We start from the raw sequence: 22,798 nt of genomic DNA, 5'->3' as shown, positions 1-22,798 counted from the left end.
GCGCAGTAGAATTGCAGCTTCCTGTACAACTTTCTCTGTGTCACTCTTTGTCCTCCAAACTTTCAACGCTTCTTGCATCTTTTGATTTTCTCTGGCAATGGTTTCAATAGAAAGGGTGTTTGGTAAAAGATGAAGCTTGCCATTGTTGTCAGTAAATATGTGAAGGCTGTCACCAAATTCAGAACTAAGTTTACGATGCAGGTGCTTCATTGTTGATGCCTTGATTTCCTTGCATCCAGCATTTTCAAGCAGACTTCTCAACTTACTGGCAAGGTCTGTCATCTTGAGCACAGATGGGTTTGAAAATACTGTGGTTCTAATGTACTCACAAACTTCTTCAAAGGCCATTGATACAGCATGTTCATAAATTTGATCTTCGGTTTGCTCTACAGGAGTTGAATGGTGATACCTCTCTTCATCCCTTGTGTAATCTCTATAGCAACTTCTGTGGTAGTGTACTTCAGCTGCAACACCATCTCTGCTAGTAACTGCAAGGATTTTAGAATCTAACTTCAGTGTTGCTATTCTCCTGAGAGTTTCATCAGTTCTCAGTTGTTACGATATTACTAACTGCTCCCTAGAGTTGGTACCTTTTTTATACTTGGTCTTGCTGCAAAATACACATTTTGCCTCATACACAGTTGGTGAAGAATGGCCTAACCTGTTCAGTTTCTCTCTCACGAGAATAGACTCTGTTGTTGCTTCAGGTGACAGGAACTGTTTCAGATCTCTTTCATTTGTAAATCTGCTCCGACAATATCGGTGGTACAGCAGTGATGGAAATTTATCTTCTTCTGTTGTTTCCGCTATTCTTAAAATATTAACATTTTCTCGAAGTTTTGCTGCTCTGAATAGTGTTTTCCATGAAGAAACAGAAGACAGTGTGGTTAAATTTGAAGAAGACTCTTCACAAATGATTCAGGATTCATTGTAGGTCTTCTGTTTGGACAAGATGGAAACATCTTCATGAGATTTCTCTGCCATGGTCCACTGCCTTCACAGATATGTGCTGCAACCAAAAGATATTCATAAGTCCAGTGCAAACCTGTTAACATAAAAGTAGACTTATTTTTAAAGATACAACTTTAGACTTACCCAGCAAAACATATATCGTAATAAATAATCATCCATTGCATATTATATTATCTGACCAGCAAATCTCTGTGAGGACTACACTCACATTTTCCCTACAAAGATTTCTTAGAGATGTTTTACACAATAAACCTATCAGTCATAAAGAAAATTAAAAAAATTGGCATAGCTTCCACGTGCAGGGCTACCTGCCGGGTCGAGGGAGCATAACCGCTCAATTTCTTCAACCCCCCAACCCATGAGTCACAAGGGCAACTGTCACATGTATGCAATGACTCCCCTATTCCCCAAACAATATGATCACAAATATCAACTTACTTGCAACAAATGTTTCTCTAATTGGTCTTAATAGAACAGCACATATTATTACATTATAGACATACATTCTTTTTTTAAAACAGTAACATTCATCAGAGTACTCATGCCATAATAATATAGTCTTAAGAAAATACTATCTTCTGTTGTTTGTTTACAGAGTCACAACAGATCTAATTACCAAATCTTTGCATAGATACATTAAAACAACAAGGAGCATTGCACATTGGATAACTAGAAAATGTTTTTTAACTGCTATCTCCCAACTTTGAGGATCATTTGTATGTTAGATTTCATTTTTGAGCAGATTACAAGAAAAGTTCATTGGACTATATTTTGACATGACCAATTTCTAAACAAAACTTTAACTTCTCTTACAGTGTAACAATATTCAAAAAAAATTAACGAATGATAATTGGACAGCAACAGTAACTTACCTGGTATAGACCTTGGTTCATTGATGAAATTTCATATGTAGCTGTGCATGACAAGAAATAGTAGACCTCTGTCAACCAGTGCTGAGACCTGTCCCATGCTGCTGCCACCTGGACTGTGCTAAAAATAGCATCTGGCTACCACTAGCCTGCAACTGGTTCCACAATATGTAATTAGCTGGTAGCAGCAGGGCACTAACTAAAAGTGGCTATAAATGTTAAAAGCTGTGAAATTAACATTGCTATCACATAAAACCATGTTAAACACATTAATGTATAATGTTTGGTATATGTGACACCAAAAACATATTGGGACCAAGGACTAAAACTGTTGGAAAGGCAGTCAACCCGAGTTGCATGTTACACAATTTGGTTACATTGTGTGAATATATACGAACGTTGTAACACTTTTGATACAGTGTATACGTTTTTGAAACCGCAACGGTGCCGCATTGTGATATGACGTCACAGTCGTAGATAGAAAAGCGTCTATTTCCAAGCCCTCTGTTGTACCAAAAACATAAAATACATTCTTTGTAGATTTCTATCGTGTTTTCTTCACGAATTGTATTGCCACACATCCTTCGAATATTGTAGTAACCGCAACTTTTCATTTTATAACCTGTAATTGTAGATATAATTATTTTAATATGCCTACCGACAAGACCAAAAAAGTACTTTTCAATGAACATTCGCTTCCGCGGTTATGCGGCCGTCAAACCAGCTGTTTCAATCAGAGGGGGTTTATATGGGCGGCCATTCGGTAAAAAAATACAAAGTTGAAAAAAGGACCAATGTACACAATAAAGGTCAAATATTACGAATAAAGAACTAAATGTTACAAATAAAGGTCAAAATACAAAACAAACAGACACCGGTTAAACAAATACTAATTTGAAACAAAGGTCGACAGTATTAATATCAATAGTCAAATGTTACGAAAAGACGTCATAAGTAAAGAAAAAAACAATGTGTTCGAAAGAACGTCAGTAAGCACGAAAGGACGTTGACAATAAAGAACGTCAGTAAGCACGAAAGGACGTTAACAATAAAGAACGTCAGTGAGCACGAAAGGACGTTAACAATAAAGAACGTCAGTGAGCACGAAAGGACGTTGACAATAAAGAACGTCAGTAAGCACGAAAGGACGTTAACAATAAAGAACGTCAGTGAGCACGAAAGGACGTTAACAATAAAGAACGTCAGTAAGCACGAAAGGACGTTAACAATAAAGAACGTCAGTAAGCACGAAAGGACGTTAACAATAAAGAACGTCAGTGAGCACGAAAGGACGTTAACAATAAAGAACGTCAGTGAGCACGAAAGGACGTTAACAATAAAGAACGTCAGTGAGCACGAAAGGACGTTAACAATAAAGAACGTCAGTAAGCACGAAAGGACGTTGACAATAAAGAACGTCAGTAAGCACGAAAGGACGTTAACAATAAAGAACGTCAGTGAGCACGAAAGGACGTTAACAATAAAGAACGTCAGTGAGCACGAAAGGACGTTAACAATAAAGAACGTCAGTGAGCACGAAAGGACGTTAACAATAAAGAACGTCAGTAAGCACGAAAGGACGTTAACAATAAAGAACGTCAGTGAGCACGAAAGGACGTTAACAATAAAGAACGTCAGTAAGCACGAAAGGACGTTAACAATAAAGAACGTCAGTAAGCACGAAAGGACGTTAACAATAAAGAACGTCAGTGAGCACGAAAGGACGTTAACAATAAAGAACGTCAGTGAGCACGAAAGGACGTTAACAATAAAGAACGTCAGTGAGCACGAAAGGACGTTAACAATAAAGAACGCCAGTAAGCACGAAAGGACGTTAACAATAAAGAACGTCAGTGAGCACGAAAGGACGTTAACAATAAAGAACGTCAGTGAGCACGAAAGGACGTTGACAATAAAGAACGTCAGTAAGCACGAAAGGACGTTAACAATAAAGAACGTCAGTGAGCACGAAAGGACGTTAACAATAAAGAACGTCAGTAAGCACGAAAGGACGTTAACAATAAAGAACGTCAGTAAGCACGAAAGGACGTTAACAATAAAGAACGTCAGTGAGCACGAAAGGACGTTAACAATAAAGAACGTCAGTGAGCACGAAAGGACGTTAACAATAAAGAACGCCAGTAAGCACGAAAGGACGTTAACAATAAAGAACGTCAGTGAGCACGAAAGGACGTTAACAATAAAGAACGTCAGTGAGCACGAAAGGACGTTGACAATAAAGAACGTCAGTAAGCACGAAAGGACGTTAACAATAAAGAACGTCAGTGAGCACGAAAGGACGTTAACAATAAAGAACGTCAGTAAGCACGAAAGGACGTTAACAATAAAGAACGTCAGTAAGCACGAAAGGACGTTAACAATAAAGAACGTCAGTGAGCACGAAAGGACGTTAACAATAAAGAACGTCAGTGAGCACGAAAGGACGTTAACAATAAAGAACGTCAGTGAGCACGAAAGGACGTTAACAATAAAGAACGTCAGTAAGCACGAAAGGACGTTGACAATAAAGAACGTCAGTAAGCACGAAAGGACGTTAACAATAAAGAACGTCAGTGAGCACGAAAGGACGTTAACAATAAAGAACGTCAGTGAGCACGAAAGGACGTTAACAATAAAGAACGTCAGTGAGCACGAAAGGACGTTAACAATAAAGAACGTCAGTAAGCACGAAAGGACGTTAACAATAAAGAACGTCAGTGAGCACGAAAGGACGTTAACAATAAAGAACGTCAGTAAGCACGAAAGGACGTTAACAATAAAGAACGTCAGTAAGCACGAAAGGACGTTAACAATAAAGAACGTCAGTGAGCACGAAAGGACGTTAACAATAAAGAACGTCAGTGAGCACGAAAGGACGTTAACAATAAAGAACGTCAGTGAGCACGAAAGGACGTTAACAATAAAGAACGCCAGTAAGCACGAAAGGACGTTAACAATAAAGAACGTCAGTGAGCACGAAAGGACGTTAACAATAAAGAACGTCAGTGAGCACGAAAGGACGTTAACAATAAAGAACGTCAGTGAGCACGAAAGGACGTTAACAATAAAGAACGTCAGTGAGCACGAAAGGACGTTGACAATAAAGAACGTCAGTAAGCACGAAAGGACGTTAACAATAAAGAACGTCAGTGAGCACGAAAGGACGTTAACAATAAAGAACGTCAGTGAGCACGAAAGGACGTTAACAATAAAGAACGTCAGTGAGCACGAAAGGACGTTAACAATAAAGAACGTCAGTGAGCACGAAAGGACGTTAACAATAAAGAACGCCAGTAAGGACGTTAACAATAAAGAACGTCAGTGAGCACGAAAGGACGTTAACAATAAAGAACGTCAGTGAGCACGAAAGGACGTTAACAATAAAGAACGTCAGTGAGCACGAAAGGACGTTAACAATAAAGAACGTCAGTGAGCACGAAAGGACGTTGACAATAAAGAACGTCAGTAAGCACGAAAGGACGTTAACAATAAAGAACGTCAGTGAGCACGAAAGGACGTTAACAATAAAGAACGTCAGTGAGCACGAAAGGACGTTAACAATAAAGAACGTCAGTGAGCACGAAAGGACGTTAACAATAAAGAACGTCAGTGAGCACGAAAGGACGTTAACAATAAAGAACGTCAGTAAGCACGAAAGGACGTTGACAACAAGTATTTGTCACAAAGGGACGAAATGTCCCCCGCCGCCTTATGCGATATGTGTTTTTTTCCAAATATTTTATTCCTTTTGAATAATATTATTTTCTGTGTTAGATACCTCCATGGAACTATTTGTCGTACCATTAGAAATAATTACCCAAATTCCTGCAAATCAAATCGGCTCATGGCTGCTCATAACGAGACATGTCTGATCATCAAACATGAAGGAATCCAGAAATTAGTTCTTGAGATATCGCAGCAACACTCAGTCTGTTTTCCATCTCGAATAACAGATTTCCCTGCTGTTACCTTGTAAATTAAGTTAAGGTCATCAAAATCGACTGGTGTCTGCGGCGTCTGTATATACACCATAGTACTAAATATGAAGACAATCCAGCGATTAGTTCTTGAGATATTGCGGCAACACCGTTTTCCGACTCCAAAAGCAAATTTGCCTGCTGTGACCTTGTAAATTAAGTTAAGGTCATCAAAATCGACTGGTGTCTGCGGAGTCTGTATATACACCGTAGTACTAAATATGAAGACAATCCAGCGATTAGTTCTTGAGATATTGCGGCAACACCGTTTTCCAACTCCAAAAGCAAATTTGCCTGCTGTGACCTTGAAAATGGGGTCAAGGTCACCAAAACCGACTGGTGTCTGCGGAGTCTGTATATACACCATAGTATATGAAGACAATCCAGTGTTTAGTTCTTGAGATATCGCGGCAACAAACAGGTGGGACGTACGGACGGACGGTCGTGAATACTATATCCCCCGCTCCGCGCTTTCGCGCGGCGGGGGACAATAAAGAACGCCAGATGGCGCTGCAATTTATAAGACATTCCGAGTTTAATCACTCCTCGTGCACTCACCGTCTGACGTCACACACACACAACATACATACACACACAGATATATATACGTTATATCAATTTTTATTAACTCTGGAATCGTTTAAACTGTTTTAGCAAATAAGCAATCACGAACGCCGAAGCGAACTTTCCGCCATATTGGATAGTGTTTACAAAGTCACGTTTCACGTATGCCGGTTTTGAGACGCCTATAACATCACATATATTTCACACACAGTTGCGACACACACATCCCTGAATTACGGGTACATTTCGGCATCAACTTACAACTTGTTTTTGTCACAAATATGAACAAGCGAAATAAATCTGGTTGGAAAACGAACGCTGGTATCATAGAGGAAAATCGATTTTCTTTATTTATGGCAAGTTATTTGCACGTTATACATATGCATACAAATCTATTTGATATTTATTTTTGACGTTCAGATATTAGGCAGCATTTTGTTCGCACACAGTTTCCGAAAAGCTGTTAAATAAAACAAATTCTCGCACACTGTTCAGATGTTATGACAATATATGCTTCTGAAACAAGTCTCGGCATCATAGCACCGTGCATGAACAGTTAATTGGATCATTGTAGATTAATACTTGTTTAGCGTTAATGAATGTTTATTAAAGGTTGTATACAAAATACATGTACTTATTAGGCAGATGTCAGATATACTGACTTTGTAGGCGCGTCACGTTATGTGAACAATCACCTGATTCATGTCACGCCACAGTGTGTATTCCTACACCTGGAATGCTTATCAATTTCGTCAGTTTTATCTGTTTTGATATACATCTATACAACAGTTTTGATTAAACTATTGTAGATGAAACATATTTTTCATCCCTTGCTTGATAAAGGTGTTAGGATCTACACCGAAACGTCGCACTAATTGTAATAAAGAAGTTGTTCATCCATAGAACTTGTCTTACTCCATATTTTCGTTGTCGAATTTAATTATAAGCATTGGTGCGTATTTGTTTCGGATTATTGAATCGAAAACCCGATGTGCAAACTTTTGTAAGAATCCGCTTTTCGAGTCATTCCTCAATGAACCGAATAAAATACAATCCTTAAATATAAGAACAATATTCCCACATAAAAGCCTAATATTAACACACATCTGGTTGCATGCAGGCTACTATTATTACATACCCAGAAGTAATTCCAGTTGACTCTGTGAAATATCCACACGTGGCCGTCCGACAAGTCGTTCGTATGCTGTCAGCTTCACATCTGTAATCGCGCGTGGATGATGAGGAATAATAATGTAGCAGTCTGTGCGGCTCTGTCACATAATGAATTAACACATTCATCAGGTAGCGGGACTGAACCATACACATGTAGTATATCCCGGCATAAACAATCTAGTTTGTAAACAACATGTCCAGCTGGCACACCTGTTACTGTGTTCAAAAAAGGATTTAGTTCTTCGGTGATGTGGATTAAACGCCGGCTAAAATTTGACAAAATAGTCTCCACATTCATGACTGTACGGCCTGACGTGATACTATGTAGATCTACCAGTATATGACGTCACGGGGTGCACGAGGAGTGACATACTGCATGGGTGCATTGTGCACCTCGGAAACTAATGCATGTATGAAATCACCAAAATAATTCTGAAACGTCGCCGATAACCCTAGAATTGTTTAAAATGTTTTAGAAAACATGAACGCCGAAGCGAACTTTCCGCCATATTGTGTTGGATAGCGTTTACAAAAATCACGTTTCACGTAGGCCGGTGTTCTTTATTGAAAACGTCCTTTCGTGCTCACTGACGTTCTTTATTGAAAAAGTTCTTTCGTACACATTGTTCTTTCTATTCTTACGTCTGAGATCTGCATCACTTCGGGCTTTCCTCCCACATTAAGCTGACACGCCGTGATATAACTGGAATACTGTTAAAAGCGGCGTAAAACCCAACTCACTCACTCACTCACTTTCTATTCTTATGACGTCTTTTCGTAACATTTGACTATTAATATCAAGGCCGTAGTTAACTTTTTTTGACAGGGGGGGCAAATATTTGTACAAGTATCACTTGTCCCCAACTTGATTCAAATAAAACTGTATTCTATAAAAAATCTAGGGGGGCAACTGCCCTCCCCGCCCCCCCCGGCTGGCTACGGCACTGAATATTGTATTTTGACCTTTAGTAGTAACATTTAGTTCTTTATTCGTAATATCTGACCTTAATTGCGTACCTTTGTCCTTTTATTTCAACTTTGTATTTTTTGACCGAATGGCCGAATGCACTTATATAGCAATGTGCATGCACATGTGTGTATGTGGCTGCTTGTACTGGTTCGGACTGATACCGATTATACAGTGCTAGCCTACTGAAGTACCATACCGCAGTTTAACACGAGTACATGAAAGGTTTGTTCCATAAAAAAATAGTTTCAAATTCCGAAAGCAGGAATGTAATTTTCGTTTTGTAATGTTCTAGCCCATTCCCTTAAATCATAATGCAAGTTTTCCGCGCTGAAACGAACCAAACGATGACTGGCGATATTTTCGAGCGCTTCAATCACTTTCGCAGCGCTTGCTCATACCCTTAAGACAAAGAACTTTACTAAACTAAATTGATTGACTCTCGTTGAAATATCCGATATTCACAAGTCGTTCACGATACTTTGATCACGAGAATCCGATTTCACTTTTCGAAGATACATGACACAAATGTTACAGGCGACTTGCGCCAAAATGGAATACTTCAATAAAGAGGGTTCCATCTAGATTAAATGGTGTTTGAAAACGGGAGTTTTGAGTGAGAGTGAATATGGTTTTACGCAGCTTTTAGCAATATTCCAGCAATATCACGGTCGGGGACACAAGAAATGGGCTTCACACTTTGAACCCATATCGGGAATCGAACTCGGGTCCTAGGCGTGACACCACTAGGCTATCCCCCCGCCCCTGGGAGATTTGAAGCCAGCAGAGCTTGAGTGATTATATTTTGCCTGCATAGCGTCATAAAGGACCAGTTCAAGTGTATTATGTAGGTGTACAATGCCTTGCATTTTAAAACTCATCGAACCTTTGAACTTGTCCCTAATCATGGCTTCAACAGTCGCATTTATCGTCGATTGGAACGTCACTTCAGTTATATGACGGCGTGTCGACTTGATGTTGGAAGACGTCCCGGATTGATACAGGTATTGGACCTTTTTCCACTTCGGTAAAACCACGAGCACGTCGCATAAGGATGAGGGCGATTCAGATTCGAACCAACGACCATAGGTTTCTGGCACGCCTGGTGACGCAACTCTGCAAAGCGAGTTCATGCAACAAATTGTATACAACTAGTTGTACCGTGTGAATGCCCCTTTAGACTAGGCCAAGTGTGACGTCATCCCCTTGCAGTGGAGTTAATTGGAGACCAATGTGGGTAGTTTGTGCCCGATTTAATGTGTTGGTTGGTTGCTTTGTTGTTTAAAGCCGCACCCAGCAATATGACGGCGGTCTGTAAATAATCGAGTCTGGACCAGACAATCCAGATTGACATGAGCATCGATCCACGTAATTTGGATACGATGACATGCATCAACCAAGTCAGCGAGCCTGACCACCCGATATCGTTAGTCGCCTCTTACACGCATAGTCGCCTTTTACGGCAAGCATGGTTCACTGAAGACCTATTCTACCCCGGATCTTTACGGGTCGATTTAATGCGTATATTATTTATTCTATATTCTGCTAGGACTAATAGTATACTTATTAAACAGGTTAAGGACCACCATATTCTTTCATCTATATAGATATCCATACTGTTTGTATTATCTATAAATAAACCTAACGCGGGACGCATGAAACCACATGTACCCTAAGAGATACTGGTACCACGAATTTATCTTAGACATGTTAAATCTGCCATTGTAAAAGAATTGAGTGTGTGAGTGAGTGAGTATGGTTTTACGCCGCTTTTAGCAATATTCCAGTAATATCACGGCGGAGGACACAAGAAATGGGCTTCACACATTGTACCCATGTCGGGAATCGAACCCGGGTCTTCGACGTGACGAGCGAACTCTTTAACCACTAGGCTACCCGACCGCCCCGTAAAAGAATTGAAACAAATTGTAAATTGATAGAAACCTGTACTGTATCACGGGACTTTCATTGACTGGGAAAAAAGCGTGCTGCTATTTGCTTCGAAGCAGGGGTTTGAAGACTTCTTAACCTCCAGCTTCCCTGCCAGGCGTGTTGTCACCCGAGGGGTTAATGGTGGGATGTACACAGTGTGCGATCCTATTCCCTAAAGTCAGGCTCACCGAACGATCGGTTGACAACGAATTTCTCCCCGACATTCACACATACCCGGAATCTATGTCCGAAGTTTTATGGAGTAAAACGCTTTCATTCAGCCATTTTGACAACTAGCAGACGACACTCCCGAGTTACTTCCCTTTACCCAATGCATTCGATTTGAACATCCGTTCATTTTAGCTCAACGGTTCTTATGCGAGATGTGCAAGTTACCCAAGATGTGTTAAGATTGATTTCTCAGGGCAACATGGAAAATAATTGCCCCATCCCTAACCAATCAGAACTAGTATTTCAATGTAAGGTGAGACAATATTTTGTCAAGATCCCGTTAACCAATAAGATCTCGACATTCTGACATGGAGGTATGATAAATGTGTTACATATAGGGAACAAAACGTGGTGATCATAAGTATTTTAAATAGCTACATTTAAAGATTTTTTGTTCCGTATTGGTGCATAACTGGTATGCTACGCCGCTCGTGTGGTCGTTGGTAAGTAGCAATGCAATTGTTGGGTTACCTCCCTCAGTTTACACTCAATAAGCGGGTTACCGAGTCACGCTGAGCGAGTACGTTTAATTTTAACACGGCTTTGTACAGTGAGTGAGTGAGTTGGGTTTAACGCCGTTTTTAACAGTATTCCAGTTATATCACGGCGAGTCAGCTTAATGTGGGAGGAAAGCCCCAAGTAATGCAGGTCTCGGACGTTTACCATTTCGGTAAAACCCACGAGCACGGGTATGGTGCTGACAAACCTAGAAACATAATCGGGACGAACCGGGATTCGAACCCACAATCATAGGTTTCTGGCTTGCCCAAGGGACGCAACTCTGCACAGCGAATCGCGGCGCCTTAAACGACTTGGCCACCCGTGCCCGGCTTTGTCCAGAATCAGGGTTTGACGTGGGAGGAATGCCCAAAGTGATAAAGGTGTTTGACAATAACCACGTTGTGATTCCATTAATCCGAGTATAGTGCCAATGTGATTAGTTATCGAAGGTATGTAAACTCAACTTGAGATATCGGCAAATATGAATTCCAATTCCTGATATGACTGAAGATATTGACGTTACAAAAATACGAGACAGGTCGACATCCATAACAATGTTTTATTTGTAATGATTTAAATACTTGCACACAATCCTCATTGATATCACGCTGGAATGGAAAAGAAACACTGAAGGATGTTGGTCCCATGGAAGCTTATGTGACAGGATTGGCGCAGCCCGTTGGTCAAGAAATCAAAACTAGCACTTGGTAGAGGTACCGACATTTACAGGTAGGACGGTCTGTGTATTAAGTTTTACAGCTCTGAGAAATCATCTGCGGTCAATTCTAATCCATTAACAAAAACTGACGCCGCTTCTCCAACTGTACGATGACGGGCATGGCCATCAATGATGACGTCAACTAAGCATTGTGCTCTTCTACATCCTGTGTAACGCTGTATAAATGCCCGGTATTGGTATCCGTATTTGGGAAGATGTTTCCGATTATTCAGAATCTTTGACTTTCTGAAGACTATTTCGAGATAAAGCTACAAGCGTCACACACACTCAATATATGTACAAGTTCGGTATCGTGTTGGAATGTCAGAGTTGCGTAGATCTACTTCTTAGCTGCTGCCTCAAGTTCTTTCTCTTTCTTCAGGCACGCCTCTACTCCTGCCCTCATCTCCTCGACGGCCTGGAACTCCGTCAGACCAAGACGACGCTTGTTGGAGAGGTCGTAGACGCCCCCGACACTCTCGGTGTGTTCGCCGTGGATACCTAAAATAATGACATGTCAGTATAGTAGCTTATAAATGGTTTTTAAACGTAAATTTGACAGAGGTTTTCAGACCATCCACTTATGCACCATGAGATCAATCGCTAAGCCTTGAAATTCGGAAGCGTTTGAAGCTTCTTCCGAAATGGAGGTCGTTCCGAATGCACCCCGGCTTTTGTTACATGAACCTGAATGTTTGTTTATTTGTCAGCAATATTTGAGCTATACGACGGCGTTCTAAACAGACGAGTCTGGACCAGACATCCAGTGACTGACATGAGTATCGATCACCACAACTGAGATTCGATGACATGCACCAGCCAAGTCAGCAGCCTGACCACCCGATCCCGTTAGTCGCCTCTTACGACAAGCATGGGTTGCTGAAGACCTATTCTACCCCGGGTCTTCACGGATGAATCGGTCTATGGACACATCACCATTCCTTACCTTATGATAATCTCCAGTTCTTTCCCCTCGAAAACTAATCACCTAAATCGCCTAATCACCCCTTTATCAAAGCTGTCTAATATCCGAAAACGTCCCGGTTTTGTTTTTGAGACGACCCCTACCTTCTTTGATTTATTTATGACACTAGATTTGTTGGTTTTGAAAGCCCTAGAGTTTGGTCAGTTTGGTAAGACTCCCTATCTAAACTTATAAATGTTTTCCCTCTATTTCTCTGAAGTGTAAAGAACTTCTTTACATTTCCCATGCAATACAGACTCCATGTCAGGTTCCATGGCAATGGCTTTGCACGAGTAAATTAATGCAGAAAAAATGCAGCGTCATTTTGTTATTTTCTACATGCACATCAAGAATTTACTCAAATTGACTTTTTTTTGTGGATTAGATGTTTTATGAAGACTACATATAATAATAACGGAAAGGCATGCGCATATTTCAATAGTCCGTTTCTGACTTCCCTCATAGGACTTAAATCTGCATTTGTGTTCGTTCACATCTTTCTCCTGTAAAATTGTAGAACTCCCTATGACTGAAATATTACAAACCACAGGTAGGTAGATCGGGAGTTGCTCGATATTTCAACAGCAACAGAATGAAACAGTCTATCTTGTTTTTACAGGCAAAAAGCATTTTTCTGGCATTTCAGACAGTACTTTTACTAGTCTATAAAAATACTTTACCTCTTGGCTGGATGTTGAGTTTCTCGCAGAATTCCTTGAAGTCAGGCTGTGCGGCCAGTTTGGGGATCTTCATGTGGACCGAGGCACGGAGAGCTGTGCCCAAGTTGCTGGGGCAGAACGTCAGGTAGCCGAGACCCTTCCTCTTGGCGAATGAGAGACCGCTCCCCTGCATTATCTTGATGGCCTAGGATATTGAAAGAAATGTAGGTGAAAATGTGTTGCAACTGGAAGTGACCTGCATGGAAAGACTGAAGCTTATCGAACCATAAATATGGTTTCTTGTTGACTGAAAACAAACTAAATCAATTTGCTTTTGTCTATATTTAGTGAAATGACGTACATTCACCAGCCTTCTGTAGACAGCTCCCAAGTCGCCGCCCTTCTGCATGGAGATGAGACGGAGATGGTCCTCCTCGTTCACCCAGACAAGGAAGGTCTTGTCGTTGTTGTGGAAGATGCCTCTGCCAGAAGGCCAGTCGTCGTAGCCACTGGCATCTCTCAAAAATCTGGTCAAGAAATATTTTTTTGTTCAATTAGGAGTACTTGGTATTTGAAAATGGATTGTGATCCGTGTAATATTCATTAGGCAAAGTAGACAGGGATATGGAGAATATAGGTCGTGAGGAAAGTTGTAACTCCAAAATCACCAATATTCCCACTCAAGACATGAAAGTAATAGGCCAAGTGACCAGGTCACAGAGCCCAACAACCTAATCCTATTTGATCGCTTCCAATGCTTAGCAATTGGGTGTCTGAGACAATCTATTAGAACTGTAGGTGTTGATAGCTCATTGTCACTCCGAGTGGATCTTCCGCGACCACTTACAATCCACGGCCTTCTGGAGTACACAGCGTGAGACCACCCGTTTTTTACCTCGGTCAAATGTCCGCGTGGTTTGGAATAGTTCAACTCTCAAGGGGATCAATGCAGGTGGCCTTGAACCCAGTTAGACTTCACTGCAAACGTACCTGTCATCATCCTTGAAGAGGAAATGGTCTTCAACCAGCTGTTTCTGGTCCTCCGCTTTCATGCCGTCCAGAGGGTAGTACTTGCCAGCCAGCTCGCCAGTGAACTTCTCGAAGGCGGCCTTGGTGTCCTCTTCCATCTTTAGACGTTGCTGGAATTCACAAGACAAAACTTATGGCCATGAACAGAGAGTTATTATTCAGAAACGTATTTTCAAGATGACAAGTTCAGGTACAGGCATTTCTACTCGAAGCTAGTTCGATCAAAATGATCTAAACGTATAAATATGGCTTCATTTGGACATGACAGGTATTCATATCCCAGCCCTTTTTAACTATTTGCACCACAAAAAGCATGTTATATACCTCATACCGGAAGTGAGTGTGGTTTAACGTCGCTTTTAGCAATATTCCAGCAATATAAAGGCGGGGGACACCAGATATGGGCTTCACACATTGTACCCATGTCGGAATCGAACCCGGGTTTTCCGCGTGACGAGCGGACGCTTAACCACTAGGTTCCCCGACCGCTCCTCATACCGATATGGATACATCCTAAAGCTTGTAAGTACAACTGATATGATTGATGATCAAGCCAAATTATCTTCCGATGTTTTCAAAGTTTTCAACAAGTTCAATACTTTAAATTGCAGAAACAAAACAATATTCCCGAATTGATGTATGGTGCGCAGTGATTGTGATTTTATCAAACACTGCATCCGACTGTTAGGGTATAACGTCACCATCAAACAAGTCCCCAAGCCAGAAAATCGGATGCACTGAACTGCCTTTCAGAACAAGCATAGGTTCATGGGATCCATTCTAATCCGAAATTCCAACAAGGTTGTGTAATGATAAAAGAGTGAGTGAGTGAGTGAGTGAGAGTGAGTGAGTGAGTGAGTTGGGTTTAACGCTGCTTTTAACAGTATTCCAGTCATATCACGGTGTGTCAGCTTAATGTGGGAGGAAAGGCCGAAGTGATGCAGGTCTCAGACGTTTACCACTTCGGTGAAACCCACGAGCACGGGTATGGTGCTGACAAACCTAGAAACATAATCGGGGCGAACCGGGATTCGAACCCACAATCATAGGTTTCTGGCGTGCCCAAGGGACGCAACTCTGCACAGCGAATCGCGGCGCCTTAGACGACTGGGCCACCCGTGCCCCCCTAATGATAAAAGAGGAACTACCATATTGTCAAATGTTTTGACGTTGTTTTGTGACATATCCAAATTTAATTTGATAATTATTGATGATGAATGGCATCTTGGCTGGAGAAGTAAGACAGCAACTGGTTTTACTCCATGATAACGGGGGTGAAAACAACCACTACAAGATGAGTGCCCTTAAATGTCCATTTCTCATAGTTCCTTAAAGGTCTCCCTCTTCTAAAGACAAATATTCTGGTTTTAATTAAATTCACTTGCATTCCTGTAGAATCACAAAATGTTTCCTACACATTTATTTCTTTTGTAATTCTAAAGCAGTATCTGCCATTGAAAATATGCCTTTGAAAAGTCAACGAAGTGTCTGTAAAATATACCCTTAGTTTTGGAGAGGTATGCCTGTGAAACTGTAGCATGACAATGATCAATTGATGAGCATCGGGATAAAGAAAAAAATCTGCTTTAGATTCGTGTGTAATTATTAATGTCACACCAGCACTTGTCTTTTATCCAGAATATGTCAGAACTTTGCATAGGAGTCAGATATTCCACTAATATTTGGGGTCCAAGTTTACCGATTTGTGAATAACACATTATACTTCTTCCCCATTCTGTTCAAGTAAGAAGTATCCTGCTGAAGAGTCTAGTGAGTGAGGATTTAATAAGGTGCTCTGTTGAGTTTAAAAAATCCATTATTAATTCCACTTGGCCCAGGTGAATTGTTACTTTTCAGATTCAATGGACTATCAAACATGTCTTCATTAATGAAGGGCAAATTCATTTCATCAACATTTTCTGCAAGAGCCTGTTCTATAATTATGTCATTGATGAATGTACAAAAATAAATTACATTGTCAGTTTTGTGTGTATTCTTAAAGAGATGTGTCCACTGATCTATTACAAAACTCTCAGAATAGCAAAAGACACCATTCAGCACTTGCATGATGTGTATACCAAGTTTCACAAAGAACGGAGAGGCGGTTGACTTACTGTCCGGAAACGACACCCTCCACTCATACTAACCACATTCCAAAGTATTACCTTGGAAACGTGACAAACACCACATTTGAACGGTTTCCGAGTTAAAAGACCCTTCTATCAACTGCGTTTGGGTTAAGAAAAAAAGAGCTCTAAGTGCTATACATTTTATCTTAGGCCATGTACCCAGTCTTATCAACCAAAATGGCAAGATCACGAGGCTTTATTTCTCAAAGCAATAGAGCAGAAAAACTAGTTCAACTCATTAGCAACCATTTGTCAATGACTGTTACAATAAAATCCGGATATTCTTGAACTCACGGGAATGTCATTATTTAACCGGCGAGGATCAACGTCCCATAGCCTTGCTAAACCATGGAATTGTCTCCCTGACATGGACTTACCTCCTTGTTGAGGACGGGTGGGAAGCCGTAGCTGTCGTGGCTCCTGCCGACACGGACGCGGGTGGACAGGATGTAGTCGCCGGATGGGTCAAGGTCAGCAAACTGGAGTTTGTCGAGCTCGCCCATGTCTGGCTCTGGGTGGTCAAGCTTCTCGACCTTGTGGTAGTCCTTGATGACTGCATCGAGGACATCGGCAAAGACGGTGTAGCCCTCGGGGTCGCAGGCGTAGATGCCGACACCGCTTTCAAGGTTCTTGCATCCTAAGGAAAACGAAGGTGTGTGTTGATACTCTGAGTCTCACAACTTCGCATCCCAATGTAATACTATAATATGTTGCGACGAGTTGCATTCTCCCTTTCAACGTCTGATACTAGTACAAGCATTAAGTCAACATTTGCAGTACCTTAGATTGTCAACGAATGGTTTGGACGGTAAATACTTTGAATTAACTCGAATCTGTTATTGGCCCTATAATTTGGACAGCTGGTAGGTTAGTTCCAACTCTTGCAAATACTCACATACTACCTCCTACAAATTAGAAGTTACAATGATCTTGCCTCCTGGTGTGGCGTGTTTAGCAGCCTTACGTTCTGTCAAGCAAGGGATGTTATTTGACCACAGTAATAAAAGCCTAGATAAATTGTTCCCATTAAAAAACACCAATTGGGCAATAAGACTTTGTACATGTAACAACCAACGGTACGTTAACAAAACTTCACGGCTGTTTTCAGCTGTACGTCCGATGATTCCAATAATTATTTCAGCTGTATATTAATTTGCATATTGGTTATTTTAGTTTGTTTTACGCCGCACTTGGCAATATTCCATTCTGGGTCGGACAATCCTGTGATTTGCACCATCAAGAACGATCACACGATGGCATGCATCAAACAAGTCAGTGAGTCTGACCACCCGATCCCGTTAGTCGCCTCTTAGGGTGGTCGGGCCTTAAGCCACATCGAGTCGGGCAACGGAAGGAAAGTCACGTGAATCCGAGCGTGGTTCGACGCTTACAATGTGGGAGTTCCTGTCCCCCTCTGCTCCCCTACTGTTCATTCTTCACATGTACAGTCCCGTGAAGATCCGGGATAGAATAGGTCTTCAACTTATGATTGCCGTAATAGGTGACAATGCTTGCCGTAAAAGGCGACTAACGGGATCGGGCGGTCAGACTCGCTGACTTGGTTGATGCATGTCATCGAACCCAAGTGCGTGGATCGATGCTCATGATATTAGTCACGGGATTGTCTGGTCCAGATTCGATTATTTACAGACCGCCGTCATATAGCTGGAACACTGCTGAATGCGGCGTTAAACCAATCAACTAAAGGAAACGGACGAGTGTCGATGAACGACTAAGGGGGGCAACTCTAGCCACCATTACCTTCATCTGAATTTTTACTGGCGTTTCAATTAGAATAGCGGAAGCTAGATGAGCCGATTTAATTAGCAATGTTTGCTAATGCCTTCCATGTTATATGCTAGGTTAATTTGGGCTTTTAATCTTCCAAACAGTTTCCGCATAAACATAAAACCAACAATTTACCTTAGAACAATAAAACTCATGTGTTACCGATTGTTATCACATTTCTCAAGTCACTGGCCATCATGGCGGATCGGATCGACTAGAGGATTGGGCGTGGTAGCCTTACATTTCGCAAACCGGGTTTGATATCTGCAATCTGTAACTTCTCACGAGGTGAATATTCAGATAAACCAGTCCAACATACCAAATTATATAAAAAAATCGTTTAATATCGCTCTACTGACAGATGGTTGCTCCACTAGCCAAGCCAACATTTTTCGATAAAATGACCGTGTTTAAATGGCAATGTCCTCGAATCTGTTAAAATCCGCCATTACCACTTTGTAGAAGATCGAAGTGTTTGATGGTTTTCTTTTCGAAATCATACAATCAGTCCAGATTTCTCGATCATTATATTTGATAAATATTAACCAGGGTTTGAGTTTACTCAAGACGCTAATCCACAGGCGGGTTAAGAAATGACCTCTATCCGAGGTCAGTAGTTAAACAGGGTGGAAATAGTAGAATGGGAATTTCAGAAACGTGTACAACTGCACTAAAATACATGGGATTTTATGTTCCAGCTCTTACCGTTCTATGGAATGTTTCAATCAGATACCTATATATTGATCCAGGTAAATTTGCGAAAAATAATCAAAACCACATTTGACAATCATTTTTAACGTTTTTGGATCATAGCATATCAATTGTTCACTTTTACGCAAATTGCACAGTTTGAACAAAAATCACTCACCTGATCGAATACAATCTGCAAGAGTCCCTCCAAATTTCGTCTTTTTATCCTTGAGGGCATCAAACCTTGCTTGGGTTAAATTCTTTTTAAGAAGGGACTTGCATGTATCCGAAGAAGCTCCAGAAAGTCGGGTCCATAACTCCTGCAAGTCAGCGTTCCCGGCTGGGGTATTTCCAGATGCTCCCTTGCTCATCTCGACTTTTGACTTGTAATCTGAATACATTCGGACGCCGGCTCTTATATACAGTGCACAAGGTTGCCGACACGCGGAAAGCGCTGTTTGGGTCAACTAGAGCTCTCGTCCTATCGCAGACGGCTAACACACCCGCTGCCTAGCAACAGCACAAGCGACGATTTGAAATGTCGTCTGCTTTCGTGGCGAATACGGTAAAAACGTAGTCTGCAGTTTGGAGCAAGACAGGACGTTTGTGTGTGTGGTTATCTTGGGTCCGGCAGCGGGTCTAACCTTTTCAGCCGACTGGTACTCGCACACGCTTAAGGGACGTCTAGTCTCTATACCACAGAACCCGTTGTGCGTTTCTAGCCGTCAATGTTATCCTCTAATCCCCTAGCTACCGAGTTCGACCGGCGTATTGCGATTAGACGAGGGAACGTATGAGGTTTCCCGCCAGGCTATCAGTTATTCAGCGGGTAAAAGGTGGGAAACACAACACCACCGACACGCTTAAACATTCATAAACACACTGAAGGGTTTAGACCCTTGTGAATACGACAGTAATAAATTTGAACGTAAATACATATATAATACATAGAGGTGTACCAGGTATTCAATATTTCATACATCAATTTCACATTTATTAGTTGATACACCAATAGAAGTTTACTACGGTCAAATAAAGAAACGGAAGCAAAATGTAGCACAATTACGAATGAAATGAAAAGTAAATCATTAAATTGTTTAAGAGTCCTAATTATACATAAAATTATACCTGAATATCTCACCACGTGTGTCTCTCCTCCGCTTGAAGAAGTTACAATGCGTGCCGCAGTTCACGTTCAGCTCGTATTGACCCGGATGTCACGCGGAAATGCGAGCAGCCAAACGCTGTTTGAGTGATGCCCTTCGTCCTGTTAGCATACGATGAATGGTGTTGGAAACGCCGTGAAAAGATCGTGAATCTCGTGCGCCACGTGATGTGTCAAAGTGAACTGCACGCGCTCAACGTGGACTCTTGACGCGATTTCGTACACTTGGTTTTCTTCTCTGGATTTTTCTGTTCAGTAAATGGCGAATATCAAACGGATGATTTTGTTTGTTTGTTTATTGTTCAACGCCGCAGCCAGGAATTTTAAGGCTTTATTGCGGGGGTCTGTAAATAATCAATACACCAGTAGTTGATATAAAGAACAGAGTCCCACGCCGTTGGGGTTCGACATCGCGCCATGAACCAGACCACCCGATTCGTCTGTCGCCTTTAACGACAAGCATTGCTTTAAGGGGATAAATGATACCCCGGAATTCCCACATAGCTTTCAACTCATGTAAGTTTATCGATTGTCATTACTTAGGAAAGTTACACCTCGGCTGATAACAGGATATCTTAGGGTGCGTATTTCAACGTGATTCTGGGGCGGTGGGGTAGCCTAGTGGTTAAAGCGTTCGCTCGTCACGCCAAGACCCAGGTTCGATCCCCCACTTGGGTACCAGGTGTGAAGCCCATTTCTGGTGTCCCCCCGCCGTGATATTGCTGGAATATTGCTAAAAGCGGCGAAAAACCATACTCACTCACTCAACGTGATTCTACCCGGCCGCATCTCGCGTGATGCGTCATCTATAGTAACATCCTGGTTAAAAAGTACACCATCAGCTAAGCCGATAGATTTTCACAATAACGTGGAAATGCAGACAGAGATATTTCCGTATCAAAATAATATGACCACGGGACAGGTTTGTTCAGTGCAATGTCCCTCGTGACAGGATAACATAGTTTGTTTTGAAAAAATAATGGGAAAATGTTGTTTGAAATGAAAGTAACAGCAAACAATAATATAACATATTTATTCACTCGCATGCATGCACTAAATAATTGTAAAACAAAAAATTGAGTTTGTATGCATGTTGTATCTCTTTCACGAACCGGGGCGGTCGGGTAGCCTAGTGGTAAAAGCGTTCGCTCGTCACGCCGAAGACCCAGGCTCGATTCCCGACATGGGTACAATGTGTGAAGCTCATTTCTGGTGTCCCCCGCCGTTATATGGCTGGAACATTGCTAAAAGTGGCGTGAAACCTTACTCACTCACTCACTGTCACGAACCAAATCATGATGATGTGCACGTGGTTGAGATGGGTCAAAATGGTCTCAATCACATGCGGTTGTGTAAATGTCGACTAAATTAGGGGTTCATGCTAATAATGGCTGGAGAGGCTGGAGACCTATTCTAACCCGGATCTTCACGGGTGTGTATCTGTTACGACGCTACAGTAATACGATATGATCACACAGTGAGTGAGTGAGTGAGTGAGTTGGGTTTAACGCCGCTTTTAACAGTATTCCAGTTATATCACGGCGTGTCAGCTTAATGTGGGAGGAAAGCCCGAAGTGATGCAGGTATCAGACGTTTACCACTTCGGTGAAACCCACGAGCACGGGTATGGTGCTGACAAACCTAGAAACATGATCGGGGCGAACCGGGATTCGAACCCACAATCATAGGTTTCTGGCGTGCCAAAGGGACGCAACTCTGCACAGCGAATCGCGGCGCCATAGACGACTGGGCCACCCGTGCCCCCGATATACTAGTAATTATATTCGAAATGAATATGTATGTAAAACATGACATTGTACATATATTTGAAGTGTATGAATGTGAGGGATGCAAGCCTGTGAAAGGTGTATATATTTGTGTGAGGGGAGTATGGATGTGAGGGGAGTATGTTTGTGAGAGGAGTATGTTTGTGAGAGGAGTATAGGTGGGAGAGGCGTATCTTTGCATGTGAGAGGAGTATGTTTGTGAGAGGCGTATCTTTGCATGTGAGACTAGTATGTTTGTGAGAGGAGCATGGGTGGGAGAGGCGTATCTTTGCATGTGATAGGAGTATGTTTGTGAGAGGCGTATCTTTGCATGTAAGACTAGTATGTTTGTGAGAGGAGTATGGGTGGGAGAGGCGTATCTTTGCATGTAAGAGGAGTATGTTTGTGAGAGGCGTATCTTTGCATGTGAGACTAGTATGTTTGTGAATGGAGTATGGTAGGGAGAGGCGTATCTTTGCATGTGAGGGGAGTATGTTTGTGAGAGGCGTATCTTTGCATGTGAGGGGAGTATGTTTGTGAATGGAGTATTGGTGGGAGAGGCGTATCTTTACATGTGAGGGGAGTATGTTTGTGAGAGGCGTATCTTTGCATGTGAGACTAGTATGTTTGTGAGAGGAGTATGGGTGGGAGAGGCGTATCTTCGCATGTGAGGGGAGTATGTTTGTGAGACTAGTATGTTTGTG

At 41.6% G+C, this 22,798-nt stretch overlaps 1 protein-coding gene across 1 annotated transcript in view; it reads right to left on the bottom strand.

The window, feature by feature from the left end:
• Nucleotides 1-11,727: 11,727 nt before the first annotated feature.
• The window catches only part of LOC124127656 (taurocyamine kinase-like), a 29,982-nt gene continuing 18,911 nt past the window's right edge, over nt 11,728-22,798 (bottom strand). Inside the window, exons 7-12 of the mRNA XM_048384330.1 lie at nt 19,342-19,630; nt 17,063-17,322; nt 14,518-14,666; nt 13,889-14,054; nt 13,549-13,732; nt 11,728-12,405 (exon numbers count right to left, since the gene is read on the bottom strand). Of these exons, the coding sequence (XP_048240287.1) occupies nt 12,245-12,405; nt 13,549-13,732; nt 13,889-14,054; nt 14,518-14,666; nt 17,063-17,322; nt 19,342-19,630 (1,209 nt within the window). The 3' untranslated portion in view covers nt 11,728-12,244. The remainder of the gene's footprint in view (nt 12,406-13,548; nt 13,733-13,888; nt 14,055-14,517; nt 14,667-17,062; nt 17,323-19,341; nt 19,631-22,798) is intronic.

The sequence above is a fragment of the Haliotis rufescens genome, unplaced genomic scaffold (assembly GCF_023055435.1).
Source record: "Haliotis rufescens isolate VD_foot unplaced genomic scaffold, xgHalRufe1.0.p SCAF_5, whole genome shotgun sequence".
Lineage (NCBI taxonomy): Eukaryota > Metazoa > Mollusca > Gastropoda > Lepetellida > Haliotidae > Haliotis > Haliotis rufescens.
This window is presented reverse-complemented; position numbering and strand designations above follow the sequence as displayed.